General features: G+C 30.8%; 1 protein-coding gene across 1 annotated transcript; it reads right to left on the bottom strand.

Annotated features, from left to right (window-relative positions):
- Nucleotides 1-5,177, bottom strand: LOC122316619. Its single transcript, XM_043133295.1, has 5 exons — nucleotides 4,543-5,177; nucleotides 3,725-3,828; nucleotides 3,061-3,237; nucleotides 955-2,816; nucleotides 1-394 (listed from the first exon to the last, which is right to left on the bottom strand). The coding sequence occupies exons 1-5, from the start codon at nucleotides 4,746-4,748 to the stop codon at nucleotides 242-244; spliced, it is 2,502 nt and encodes an 833-aa protein (XP_042989229.1). The 5' UTR covers nucleotides 4,749-5,177; the 3' UTR covers nucleotides 1-241.
- Between the last annotated feature and the right edge of the window lie 10,147 nt (nucleotides 5,178-15,324).

The following is a 15,324-nucleotide window of genomic DNA, read 5'->3' as shown; positions in this document are numbered from 1 at the left end:
TAGATGAAGCATATTATATTTCACTGGAACTCAGTTCCTCAGAACATTTTATAATTCTACAAAATTATTGCACAAAATACTCATATATACATGTTGGTCTCTCTTAAGACATTAAAATCTATCATAAAATGCAGAAGAAAGACGATGAAGGAACTCGCTTTATTTTGGCTCCAAAGAATAGTAATTACAACTTACAAGACCTATTTATATACAGGTCGATGTAAATAAAAAAGCAAGCAGCTCACAACATCTCAGATAAAAGACTGCTGATTTTCCGTAGCTCCTTGAGAGCTGTCACGGCCGTAACTTGTCCTTTTTCTACGAAGCCATTTTTAGATAAGTTCTCCAATGATCCCACCTGACCCCGATCTTGCTGGAAAACGGTTTCAATTACCTGTAACACAAAACACTAATCAGTTCACAAGGATCTCTCAGTAACCACCCAAGAGTGAGAGAGAGTGGCAAACGAGTGTTGGGAACAATCATTTCTAGAGACACCCTAGAAATTACAAGTTACAATTGGAAGATAATCCATAAACCTCCATAAGTTTCAAATAGCCTTCTTGCGTATTCATTTCGTATCCTGTGATGAAAAGAAAAATAACTTGGTTTACCTAATGCTACGATCCACTCGTTTACCTACCAAACAAGTTCCTCACTTGCAATATTATACTAAATATTAGTGGGCTGAAACACCATCAAAGCTAATTTAAACGCCTACATTATTGAAAGACATTACAAGCTTCTATATCTCATACTAGTACATCATCTTTGAACAAATTAACCTGTTTCTATCCGAGAGAGGCATGCAAAATTAAGTTATTAGATATATTCCTAACATCAATAATCTCAACCTCACCCACAGAAAACCATCCTGCTCAAACCATCCTGCTCAAAATTAAAAGCATTCTCCTAAACATACTCTAGGGAAACAAAAATTAATTTTAATTTTACCTGAATATGTTCAAGCATAGACTGTCCAAGATTCCTTAAAGTACCCATCATATTCTGGTCCATAGCATCTCCTTTGCAGCTAACAGAAGAGTTACAAGAAGCATTAGAAGCAAGAGAACCGGCAATATTATCCTGGTTATCTGTACTGCTGACAGATTTTGTAGCCTCAAGCACACCTCCACCTTTCTCAGATGTACCCTCACTAGAAGCATTCCGCCCAAACTTCCAAAACCACTGCAATTTACCTGAAAGAGGCTTTCGTTCTTTTAAACCTATCACAGAATTTTCTGGGGAGCCATTGTCGCATCCAGGTTTTTGGCATACATCTTCAGGGTGATCAGAAAGTGGAAGAGATGAATCATCTGGGATGGTCATTGAATGATCATCATTTTCATCAAGGGATAAGTTTGACGCAACACTACTTTTGTCAGAGTAATTTTCATGGTCATTAGCCCCACTAAGTGGACTTGTTGGGTCCGAAAAAATAGATGAATTTTCTTCACTGCCAGTATTCCCACTTGAACATCTCCTTTCAGCACAGCAGGTAACTTCCTTCGCGTTGTCACCTTCCGCCTCAACCTCAACTTCTACACAGAGATTGCCCTTCTGGCTTGAAACTACATCACAGCATACTTTCTCATTGTCTTCATCCGAGCCCAGTTCTCGAGAGAGATCTTCAAGCAAACTTCGCCTAACGGATGGCTTGCTTTCCTTTTTGCCACTCTCAACCTTTGCTGGAGATGATCCTGTTCTAGAGAGACTCATTTTTACTTTTTCTGTCCACCCTCTTTTCGGGGCTGAAATTTGTTTCTTTAATTCACATTGACCAAGTTCTTCAGCCTTGTGTAAAACTCTCCACTTCTCTTCCCAGTAGCTATCAGGTACCAGATTTAGAGGGGTTTTTGGAGAAATAGAATCGGATGATAGGCTGTGACCTCTCACAACAGCTGATTTGTTCTGGTTAAAATCCCCACCAAATGGAGATGAGGATGAGAGATTAGACTTCAGTGCAATATCATGCAAGGACTTTGCCTTTCCTATCAGTTTCTTTAAATTCACATTTGCAGGAAAGTTTAATAATCTCTGAAGACAGGAAGTAGCATGTTCAGTGGCAAGTAGGGAGGATCTCAAATAAAGTAACATTGAAACTGCCATCGCTGAAATAAATGCTCCCCGAGCTGAATTAAGGAGCCCGAAGCTGGAGCCTATGTCCTCTTCAGGACTTTTGTCTGATTTACTATTATCTGATGCAAATATCTCATCCCAGATTACCAAAAGGTCTTCCAGTGAAAATTCACGTCCAAATAAAACCCGTAACCAGCGAAGCGCAAAGTATTGGGGTTCGACCCCGAGCTCAACAAGGTGGCTGTGTAGAGACGAGTCAACAATAGATAGCAGGTGATATAATGCAGCAGATGCTTCGAGGACAGGAGGTAAGCTAGGGAGGGATCCACCGGCAGGTGTGGGAGAGAAGAAATCTGCCATTGCAACTGACCCACAGGATCCACTCATCAAAGCATCAAACATGCAGTATGCATCATGTTCCATAAATTTCTCAGATAAGACGATGCCAAGTTCGCCTTCAGCCCCATAAGCATCGCTTAGCAACACAATGGTTTGTATGTTAGGATCAAGCTCATCAAGACTTTTAACTTTTGTCACATTTCCATTGTCTCCATTCTCATTTTCCATAGGGTCTAGAGATTTTTTAAAATCAAAATTATAGGTCAGATCATTTTCATGAAATGATAAGCCATCAAATTTGTCAGTGAAGTGATCTTCATGAAGCTTTCGAACTTGAGAGAGACGCTCCACATCAACTTGAAGAACATATAGTAGAGGAGCCAATAGTTCATGCATCCCTACAAAGAAAACCAGGAAGTAATCGAGATGATATTAAAAAAACCGTGCAGGGATAAACTTCCATGCAATACCATTTAGGCTCTACTTCTCAACAATCAAAGTCATACTCCACCAGAAATCAATGCGTTTAAGTTAAACACCATAAAGAAACTGAAAGCTGAAGATAATTGAGTGAAGGCTCAGATATATTAGATCGATAATGCTTAAGTTGGCAAAAGTATTGCTTTAACAAGAGCAATTCACCTTGTCTGTAACCGTACTCTGGATGTCTCAGGCACCACAACAACAAGATTCGTCGTAACATGCCTTGGCATCCGAGTGTCTGGAAATAGCTTCCATGTTCTGGATATAAACGTGACAAATCCTGGTCAACCATTTTCTCCAGCTCAGCATTTCGAAAGAAACGACTCCAGGTACTATCTGCACAGAATAAATGATACATATGACATAGATTAATAACTAACTTGCCTACCAAGGAACACAAGGTGCACATACTTTGTGGATTAAATATTATTCTTTATGCTTTATTACAGGTCACTGAACCATGAGGAGATAGCTACATCACCCAGGAATCGGATTAGGTACATTGATGGAAAGAACATAAAGTCTACAACAAATATAGACTGTTATTGTTTTATCTATCACTATTGGGCTGAATTATACCCATGGATAATCCCTTCCACAAAAAGCCAAGAACCAAATCAAGATGCACGCCTTAATTTGGCCTCTCAAAACAAATGTTGTATATAGAAATCTGAAGACGGTATAAATAAACAACTCTTAACGGATGAGGTGATATTAAAATCAAGCTCAGGAAAGAATGTGCTTCAACAACACAGATTTATAACTGGTTCCCAAGGTTAGATTCAACTTGGAAAGGTGCATGAGAGAGACATTAAAAGTTTACCTGGGTTTTGTGACAGTGGATTGTCCATTACAAGATCAGGAGAACTAATTCCATCCTTGGGAATATGGGGATCAACTAGGAGGCGCCTTCTCAAACCAGCATATCTGACAAGAACAAAATTAACATAGATCGTGAAATAGAATTCTTTTTTTTTTTTTAAGAACATGAGATAGATTTGAAATAGTAACTCTAATTTTTACCCCTTAAGATTGATATAAGAGTTCTCACCCCCCCCCCCCCCCCACCCCTTCTCCTTCCCTTTGCCATTCATGTTTAAACTCGATAAAAAAAAACTTGATTAACAGAAATCTTTGCTTGAGATATTTGCCAACACTCAAAACGCCATCTTCGAATGGCTTGACAACAAAACAAACTTCAAAAGAGCGCTTCCGTTATTCATAGAAGGAAGAGGAGGGAAAACAAAAAGGACGAATACCCACCCAACATAACTCCCCCCCCCCCCCCCCCCCCCCCCTCCTCTCTCCCCCAACAACAACTACAAAACTTAAAAAAACTTATACTAAACCCTAAGTCTCAGATAAACTTATACTATTTCGAGAATTATTGAAGAAAAAAGGCGAATCTGCACCGCCCTCTTTCAAATGATATTATAAGAACAACTGTTATTTAATATCATATATGAGCTAAACTCGTCAAAATCCCCAAATCAAAAACAACGCTTGAGAATCATGACCAGGAATGGGGAAAATCCAAATGATAGAACTCTCTCGTAGAAATTCCCGCTAAGTCTTTTAATACAAGAGAACCCATAAATTCGAAAAGAAACAAAAACGAAAATATAATTGAGCTGAGATTACCTCCTTCGAGAATCTGCGGTGACCCGACGGAGATCATCAATGGAAGGGGAAGGAGAAGTGGGCAAAATTCCAAGATTTATACGCCACTGCACACTTCTGAGATGCGAGAATTGACGATTCTCCTCCACAGATCTCTCAGAAACAGAGCCGTCACTCGAAGAAGAAGAAGATTCCCGCAATGCCGGCTCGATCAGAGTTTGCGACATGGTTTTGGAAAAGAGGAGAGAAATTTATTTCAACAAAACTGAGTTGCTTTTCCAGAAGAAAGAACCGACAACGGTAGGTTTACCCGTTTAAGTAAAATTAAAGCTTGGTGAAGAATGATCGGAATTGAGAGAGAGAGAGAGTTTGGGAAAAAACAAAAGGCGGAATCAAAGAAACAGAGCATTTATAGAAGAAGAGAAAAGGAGAGAGGGTTAGGGAACTGAGACTACGTGAGAGGGAGGAAGAGGGGTAGAAAACTTGGGCAAAATTAGTGGAGGAAATGAAAGACAGAGAGACTTACGTCTCAGTTTGGATGATCAGAATGAGAACAAACTCTCCATACAGAGAAAGAGAGAGAGCGTTTTCTCTGCGCACTTTTTCTTTTTTTAGAGAGAGAATAAGAAGTTTGTTTGTTCAGAGAGAGAGAGAGAGAGTACTTGGCCGCCTTGTTACTTTGTGGAAGGTGAGGTGAGCTGTCGTCTTCTACCTTTTTTTTCTCTTTTGCTTAATTCCCCCCCTTTTTTAACATTATCAAACGTACCCTCCAAAATAAAACACCCATCCTTCTGTAATTTCAATCTTTCTCTTCTTTTCTAATTTTCAATAATTAATTAATCTCTTCTACATATAGATTTTTAATCCTTTCGCAATAAAAAAAAAATTTATGTATAATTATTTTTATATATTTTTTATACATTCTATTAATTTTATTAGCTATGCATATCACTTTTTTAATATAAAATAATTGATTTAGCAAATCAAATCAGTGAAGCGTATAAAAAACAAATAAAAATAATTATATGTAACAGAATTTAAATTAATTTTTTTTTATGTATATTATATATTTATTATTATTGTTATTTAAATATGAATAATACTTGCACATTCTATAATTGTAAATATAATTTCTCTTATAAGTAAGAAATAGATGTAAATGCTCCTTAATTATCTAATTTTTTTTAATATCTTATTATAAAAATTTTAAATAATAAAATTTGATATAAATATTTAAAAAGATATAACTTTCACTATTCTTTGTAAGAGGGTTACAAAAAAGCTAGAGCTTGTCATTAATAGAATTATTTCTATTTATAGAACATTTCCCTTTTTCAAATTAAATGATATAGAGTTAAACCTAAGTTTCAGTCATGGCTTTAAGATTGAAAGTTAAAGTTTGTATTAACTTGGAAAACACTTCATCACATTATTGTCAAGGTGGTAGGTTAAAGATGTTTTCATTAGAGAAAATTTTGTTACATATAATCATTTTTATATATTTTTTATATATTTTATTAATATGATTCACTGCATCACTTTTTTAATATAAAATAATTTTTTTAATCAATCACATCAGTCAAATATATAATAAATACGTAAAAATGACTATACGTAACGGAACTCATTTTCAAGTTTCTTAAATAAACTATTTATTATAATAAAAAAAACCATTTATTACTTTAACTTTTTTTTATATTTGAAATTTATATAGGCTTTCAATTATTTTTTTTCTTATTTATTTATTGCTAGAAGAAAGAATTGAAGGAAAGTAACGTCAATGCAATTAGTCAGGCTTTAGGTTTGCTCCCCAATGGTCACTAGTTCGAGTCGCCTTAGGGTCACTGGAGATTTACCTGACCGTTAACTTCAGGGTCCCGTAGGATTAGTCAAGGTGCTCATATGCTGACCCAGACATCTAAAATATAAAAAAAAAAAAAAAAAAAAAGTAAGGTCAATAAAATGAGCTCTTGATCACACTCACTACAGTGAGGCTAGCCGCTAGCTTGGCCAGTGCTGGGAACTGTTAAAGGTGCTCCAAGCATATTCTGTCTCCATTCTGTTAAAAAATGAGTAAGACTTTTTTTTTAAAAGAAAAATTATGAAGGTTGCTAAATTAAAGAATTTTTAGGGGAGGTAAAACCAAATATACCAAAATCCAGGGGTACCTACCTAAATTTAGTAAGATGCTGTGGGCATATACCGATCTGACGTTGCTGAGGCATGACTATTTGTTTCAGATTATAGTGACACGTAAGCAACAGCGAGTAATTTAATACGCCACGTTTTCTATATGGCACAGGCAGGCACTCTAGCATATTAAATAGCATCTTTAATAATGTCTGACCTATGTATCTACTCAACTCATTTATTTAACGTTGTGCTATTGTAATCAGCAATGACAATTAAATAAGAAAACCAAAATAAATATTTTGGTCAAATGATTTATATATTATCATTTACAAAATTTGATGTATTCTTGGCGGTACGATTAGTTCAATCAAATCGATTGATTACTCAATGAAAAGTTCTTCAAATAGTAAATAAAAATTACAAATTATTTGAATTTATAACTTTGGATTATATAAATAATGATAAGTTGTTGAAGACATCGAAGAATTTTATGTTCTATTTTTTTTTTTTTTTATCTTTTTCTAATAAGATAAAGCATTGATGCCGTAATCGTTTAATCCATTTATTTTCAACGGGTTTTCGAGAAAGACATTGACTCTAATCTTAAATGCTTGTTTATATTTATTTATTTGGCAATACAAAGGGCAGCAGTCAACATTCCGAACAAGTGCAACTCTTGAACCTCACAGAAATATTGCGAGAATCTTCGTGGCAATGTTCACGAGAAGTGAAAGATTTACGTTACTTTACGGAAACGTGTTTGAAGGCGTGGGCGTGTATATATATACATATGCACGAATAATATTAAATATATTTATAACTTGTGTAAATATTACTTTATTTTTTATAAAGAATGAAATTTATTATTAAAATATTAATTTTCATATAGGTTTTATATTTATTTACTTTTTTTAAAATAAGTACATAATACTTACACAACTTATAAGTCATGATTGTATCTAACATTGTTTTATACAAAAAGACATTCTCTAAAAAGGTTGAATTATTTTTTTTTTAAGAAAATAATTGTATTTCAATTTTATTGATAACATTTACTTAAAGTGAAAGAATACTGTATGCAAAGGAGCATGAGGTTATTATAAAATCACAAAACCAAACTACTAGAGAAAATGAAATGAAAAAATTAATAAAAGAAAATTACAAATGCCCCTAAAAAGAACTAAAGCTAATGTCGAAAGTATTTGAGTTGAAAAGAAGAGAACGATGCTTTAGAAGTATGATGAGATTTCTAAGCCAATTAACGATCTTTTAAATAATGGTATTAGAGTTAGTGAAAATGTACTTGAAGATCCAAATCTCCCAAAGAATGAAAGAGGACATAAGGCTAACAAAAATATAAAATTGGTCCGAACCTCTAGAGGTAAGTCACTGCTAAGTGACTTGATTCTTCCAATTATCAAGGGTGGTGAAATTGAAACTAAAAATAAAGGAAAAATGGTGTCAAACTTGTTTGGAGAGACGCAATCTGCAAAGACATGGTTAGTGGTCTCTAAAAAGCCCTCAAAGCAACAAAAAAATTTGGAAGCTAAAAAGATACCACAATGTTGGATCAAATCATTCAAAGGAATGCCATTATGCCACAATTTTCAAATGAAAACAAAGATCTTAATATGGAGAACATTATTCCATATATAACAAGGAGCAAATGGAAAAGACATAGTGATCCCTAAAAAGGTTCCAATGAATTAAACATCTAGCTAGTAGTGCTATTTGAAAATTTTTATACCGCACATCATCTTATATGACATAATTTGATTTGTAAAATTTAAATTTTAAAATTTATCTTCTAAATCAAATTATAACACATGGATAATGTGTTGTGTAAAAAGCTTTTAAATAGAATTATTCTTAATTAATCTTCAAGCGAGAATTGAGTGTAATTTTCACGTGCAAATGTATATGTAATTTTGGTTTAGAAATATGAGTGTGAATGAGTATTTAATATATATATATATAGAATTTATGAAATGCCAGTCGGAAAATCCGGTAAAAAAATAATAATGCTTGATAAAATTTCATGGTCATGTGCAATTTTCATGCATTTTATTTGAAAAATAAAAGGGTGACTCATTATTAAAGGAGAATTATTACAGACACAAAAAAATTATATAAAGTAATTCACAAACTGATGTAATTTTATAAAATCTATTAGATATATTTTATAATAAAAATAACTTTACAATCTAACATACCGCATCTAGCCACATTTATGGGTATACTTTTATAAAATCTTTTTGTAACTAAAATATTTTTCCTATTAAAAAGTATATATATATTTTTTATATAGATTATATATTAATTTAATTTTTAAAATAATAAATACGTAAAACTTATAAACTTTATAATTATATACATTATATCTCAAAGGAAAAAGTCTTTTCAAAGCAAAAAGTCTTTATGCCTATGATCATTTTAGATTCCTGTATGTAAATTAGATAGCCACGACTTATATATGGCAGCTGCTTTCTATTTTTGGAGGAGGTTTAGGTCTACTTCACAAATTCTTTGCACCGCTTTCGTGATCTTACAGAAAGAGACATATATGCCAGCTAGCCTTCGATATTAATTGCAGAATGCTCATGATCAGGAACATATCCAGCTTCGACTTGAAATGCCATTAATTATTATAGTTGCAGAATCCAATTAAGGGACTACTCGCATTGCCATTATATCGAATGTGACTATTTATATATAACTATATATATATATATGTATGTAATAAATGTGCAGATCATCATCTGCCATGCAACCTTGGATGTTGGCGAAAGCTTCACTCTGCTGCCACATGCGCGTGCATGGGAAAAATGTTCCTTAAATTATCAATTTCCTGAAAGTTTAATTAAAACGTTAAATTTGATTATTTAATTATTAGTTTCTCAAAAAATATAGTGGTCACAATATTGAAAATACAAATTAAGTACTGAAATATTAATAAAAAAATAAATTTATATTTTTTCAGACCTAAGGCAACAAGATGAACTAGAATAGTTATTGATCATACAGTATATATCTTGAGTCTGGAGTAGTACTCAATGCTCATGTGTGACAGAGATTGTTATTTTTTTTCTTTTGTTTTTGTCTATTTTTTTTTTTTTTAGGGTAGGTGATAATATTAGATTTTGAGTCTGTCTAGAACATTATTGGTAAGAATTATAGGTAATGGTTGTGCTCTTAAAGATCATATATTTTGTGCAAAATCTTCATGAAGAAGCTGAATTGCATGCTCCTTAATTAACCAACATAAATAAAATATATATATATTGTATATACAATATGATGGTTTACACAATCATATTAATTTGAGAGAGGAAGTCTGTCACAAGATAATACCATCACAAATAGATGTCACAACATTAATAATATAAGGTCCACATGGACTAGTGATATTGAAATATTGCGCATGCTAGTAATTTGCTAGACCCTACAAGAAACATGTCAAGCGCGCAAAGATATATATTGTGGAGTTTTATACCTATCGGACGTGACAAATGAATATTGAATGCCTCTCAATTAATGGGTACTGCTGGGAATCAAGAAGTAAAGGTTCAACTCTAAAGTTGTAATAAATTGTCTTAGTTTTGTTTGTTTGTTTGTTTGTTTTTTTTTTTTTTTTTTTTTTCCTGCAAGAGGGTCGTCGGAGGAAAAAAGTTGGAAAATGCTTTATGTATGGAGAGTTGGGTCTGGATATTTTTTTTTATAATTTAATGATTAAAGAAATATTTTTTTAATGATATTGTGATTTTTTTATTTTTTTTAAATGTTTTTGATGATTAAAAAAAACATAAAAAAGAAAAAAAAAAAGAGAAATATATTTATTGGACATTTTCACAAGTCATTCCATTATGGTTACAGTGCCAGTACCCAAAAGATTGACTTCGTGGAATTGTTTGGGAGATTAGTGTGCTTGTTCGTGGAACGTACGTATAATTTTCTACAACGATCGACAAACTCTAAGTACTCCCTGCAGTTTCCTTTTCACAAACCTATTTTCGTAACTCTCTCTTCCAAACTTTATAGGGCTTTATTCTTTCGAAAACTTCCATTTTATTTTATTTTATTTTATTTTATCTTAATCATTATAATTTTTTTAAATTTTTATATAAAATAAAATAAACAATTCAACTTTTTCAATTCTAAATAAAAAAAGAAAATAAACAATTTAACTTTTCAAATCTCAATATAAAAATAATATTAAAATAATATATTTTAATAATATTTTATTCAATTTTCAACTTTAATATCAACTCATTTTATCTCATATCTAAAAACAAACGAATCCACTAAAGACTAAGGACAAATAAAGATATAAAATGAGTTATACAAGATTGTTTATCAAATCTTTAATACTACATACAATATTAGAAAAATAATACTACATACAATTATTTTTATATGTTTTTTATACATCTTATTAATATGATTTATTGCATTAATTTTTTTAATATGCAACCAGTCATATCAATAAAATATATAAAAAAAATATAAAAATGACTACATATAAAATTTTTAAGATTATAAATACTTTAAAACCTACTTATCATCATTTATCTATCTCTCTTTTCGTTTGGACTTTAAAACCGAAAATAAAAGACTGAAATTTCAGTTCCAAACTATGCTAGCTGTTAATCAATTAAAAAAGCAACAGAAAGAAAGATCAGTAGCTGTTGTTTGAAAATATATGCATGATCAATATGTCAAACTTTTTCAGAAAAAGGTTTACAAACTTTACACCATTTAGCACGCGGCAGCAATTTCAACGAGCTTATATATAATTAAATTAACAGAGATTAACCAAATTTATATTAGTTCCGGTCGAGTCTGAAAGGAGCGTGCGGTACTAGTAGTTTCCACACATTTGCGGCATGGCGCATGCATGTGGAATATTGTGGTAGCCTTTTATATTCTCTGCATTATTGATAATTTGGATGCATTTGCAAGTGGACGCTGCTGCATTATACAGTACATTAAATAATTCTAACCTCCTTTTTGTTTTGTTTTGTTCTTTTCTTGTTTTCTTTTAATTTATTTATATTTAGTAATTTGTTTTTAGACGTAGTACCACTCATGCATGCGTGTCCCAATTACTCCCACCCACCTGCAACTTCTTCTTAGTTCCAAGTCATTGTTGTCAGCCGTACGTGTCATGTTTCTTCCACACCATGAAAACACACCGACGCCCCAAACCTCACGTTTCTTCCACACCATGAAAACACACCGACGCCCCAAACCCAATCAACCATCGAGGAAAAATTAAAATAAAATAAATTAGAACAGTTCTTAATTCGCCCAATAATTCATTCCCAATGCATGTGAGCATCCAAAGAAAAAACAAATATCTTGTTTTTTTGTTTTTTTATTCTGTAAATTAATACCAAAATTAACATGTTGGATATATACTTAAATTATTAAATTCATAAAATGTACTATTTGTTAATTAGACTCGATGGTCAAGATTGTGTGAAATCATGACACGCCAATCGGCAACAAAATTATGAAATGATCGACCCAGAAACTTTCCGCAAGCCAATCTTTTAAAGCCGCTTGTCAAGGAGGACAAATTATTGATTTAAAAGAAGAAGAAAACTTGATTGGTTGCCATGTCGTATTGAAATTAATGAATGAAAAAAAAAAAAAATCGATGCCATGTCGTATTGAACTTAATGAATGAAAAAATAATCGACAAATTCTTTAGCCTTTATTGAATGTCGTACTGAAATTAATGGATTTTGAAAAAGATTATGTTGAACGAATTGTGGGATAACATCGCCACGTCATGAGAACGAGGACAAAGCAGTCAGAAGATAATCTCCCCACACCATTTTATTTAAGACATCAGATGATATTTACAGATATGTACAGTCATATAATAATATGTAAATATCATATATTCGTTATAAAAAAAATTAAATATAAAATTTATATAAAAAATTAATATTTTTATTGTTGATTTTACCTTTTTTTTTAAATACTCTAACAATAACGAAATTACACAAAAATAATTTTATAAATTGATATTACTTATCAAATTATAAAATTATTTTTATTATAAAATAAATTAATAGATAAAATGAATCACATTAATTTATAAGATTATTTTATATAATTATTTTATTAATGTAACATTAAATATTTGACAAATGTTGTAAAACTTAAAACTGTACGTAGAATTATTTTTATTTAATTAAACCGTCCACTATTTATAAAATCACTATCTTTTAGCCACCATAATTGCAGTCGTGCACACACTATCTTTTATTAGTAAATATTTATCATCTAGCTTCAATGAAAAAATATATTCAATATCTATTTTTTATTATCCTTTTATCATCATATGATGTAGCATTAAATGATAAATTTTTTAGTGAAATATAATAATTTATTTTTAATTATTTAATATCACATTATGAAATAATGAGAGAATAATAAAAATTAAAATGATGAATAAAATTAGTCAGTTTCAATATCTTATATAAATTAGGAAGGAAACTAATTAAAAAAAATACCATATCTCTAGATATGAGATATGATTTCTACAAATTTTAAATAGACAATCTCTACACAAGTCTTTTTAAAAAAATATACCTCACATTAAAAAGTATAAAAAAAATAATTATTTTTTAGTATGACCTACTTTTTTACAAGTAGTCTATACAAAACTTTTTTATTTGATATTTATTTATAGCATTTGTCCTCAGAGATTGTGAGAAAGAAATTCTATTGGTAGGATTATTTGGTCATTTTGTTACTAAAAAGAAAATTTAAGAATCTTTAAATTATTTTATCAATGACAGCCATATATTATTATTTTTATCCACTATTTTTTTTTTTTTTTATGAAAATAGACTTCATTTTATTCAATAAACTAAAATTACAGTTGTGACTTATCAATACAAAAAAATCTAAACTCAAGCCAAACTATGCATATGCTTTAGAGCGCCTCCTCATACAAATTCTTTTGTGGAGAATATTATCTTAATTTCTATAAAACTCTCTTTTAACAAAAAAGAAAAAACATTATGTAAAAACAAAACTAAATGACTCATCTTCTAAAGAAGAGAAGCATTGGCATCTTCCGTCCTTTCAAGAAAGAGGAGTACAAGACTCTATTGTTATAGATACCAAATATAATAGCATATTTCTTTTTTATTAATAACTAAAAATATAAATTGCCAAAAGATACATATTAAAAAAACTACAAGAGGGTTTCATCTCTTGAATTTTGCTATATACAAATACAATCGCATACTAATCTATATATTAATACTGATTTATTTATATTTAAAATTTAAATTAATATTATTTTTAATAAAATTTATTTTTTAACCGATCAAATTATATTAATACATAAATTAATACATAATTATACTTATAACTATATTTTTTCTTCGTCTCTTATAAATCCGCCGCCACCCCCAAAATATATTTTTATATATATTTTTTTTCGTTTGACTTTTGGATTCATTTAATACAAGTAAGCGAAATATATTACACGTCATGAAATGATAAAGACGACTCCTATTTTATACTTAGTGAATATTAATAAATAGGAGTTCGGCATTAGTCCAGCCTTGACGCAGTCAAACCGGAAAGAGTTCTAATATTGGGGGCTGGTTTAAAAGATAAACATGTCTTGTTCATGATGTGACGATATGCATGCTTAGTGGTAAATAAAGTAATTAAGCATCGATACCAAATGAATAATTACCAAACCTTACTCAATAACTAATTTACAAGCAAATGGAAATTTATAAGTAGATGATGATAGGGCAGCCACCCCCCCCAACCCCTCCTTGGTTTGACGCCATTTTTCTTTTTAATTAATGAAGTTAGTTTGGGCTGTAGTGCCTCCATTTGATTGAGATAATATTAAAAATCTGAAAGAAATATTCGATGATTTTAAGTTACATATTTATTTTAAAAGAGTAAATAAAAATAAGAAATGATAGTTATATTCGTGAGTGTGTACATGTTATATAATTATTTTAAAAAATAAATATAAAATTTATATAAAAAAATTAAAATTTTAATAATATATTTTATTTTTTAAAAATAATTATTTAATATTTACGTACTTTACAGTTATACGTGATATTTTTAGTTGATAAGATTGGAGGTTAAAGTTCAAGTTGAGGCCCCCCGCGGTACGAGAGAAAAATAATTAATTTATCGTATCTTTAACGTGAAAGTGGAACATTAAAATTGCTTAGAAATATCAAGCACTAGAAAAAGAAAAAAGAAAAAGTGGAAAAAATAATAATAATATGGTTTAATGGAATTAATAAAAGGCATGATCTTTTCTTATCGAATCGAACAGAAAAAAGTTGTATATTAATCCACGAATTGCCATTATACGAGTAGGGAACCCACCATGACCAATATCATAATTATATATGCTCTTTGTTTCTTATTTTTTAATTATTTAATTATATGCTACATGGGCATGAAAAAGACAGCAATAAATGAGACTTTTAAATGAAGTGATGAGGAGATTGTTTTAGCATAAGCTACGACATGATCAAGATTGAAAAGAAATTAAATTCCCTACAAAATAAAAAGAAAATGACATTGGGAAACAGTACTCTTTGTATCTTTTTTTTAACGAACTATATATTCAAAACATGTGGCTCGTAACTTTTATCCAAAGCATGC

The sequence above is a fragment of the Carya illinoinensis genome, chromosome 7 (genome assembly GCF_018687715.1).
Source record: "Carya illinoinensis cultivar Pawnee chromosome 7, C.illinoinensisPawnee_v1, whole genome shotgun sequence".
In the NCBI taxonomy this organism is placed as follows: domain Eukaryota; kingdom Viridiplantae; phylum Streptophyta; class Magnoliopsida; order Fagales; family Juglandaceae; genus Carya; species Carya illinoinensis.
The sequence above is the reverse complement of the archived record's forward strand: the minus strand, read 5'-3'. Positions and strand labels throughout refer to the sequence as shown.

What these genes read in the sequence shown, in the direction of transcription:
- LOC122316619 (XM_043133295.1), bottom strand. Translation starts at nt 4,748, where the DNA reads ATGTCGCAAACTCTGATCGAGCCGGCATTGCGGGAATCTTCTTCTTCT. An exon ending in AGAGTACGGTTACAGACAAG is followed by an intron (nt 2,817 to 3,060) that starts GTGAATTGCTCT and finishes TTTTCTTTGTAG; the next exon opens with GGATGCATGAACTATTGGCT. An exon ending in CTATGCTTGAACATATTCAG is followed by an intron (nt 395 to 954) that starts GTAAAATTAAAA and finishes TTTGTGTTACAG; the next exon opens with GTAATTGAAACCGTTTTCCA.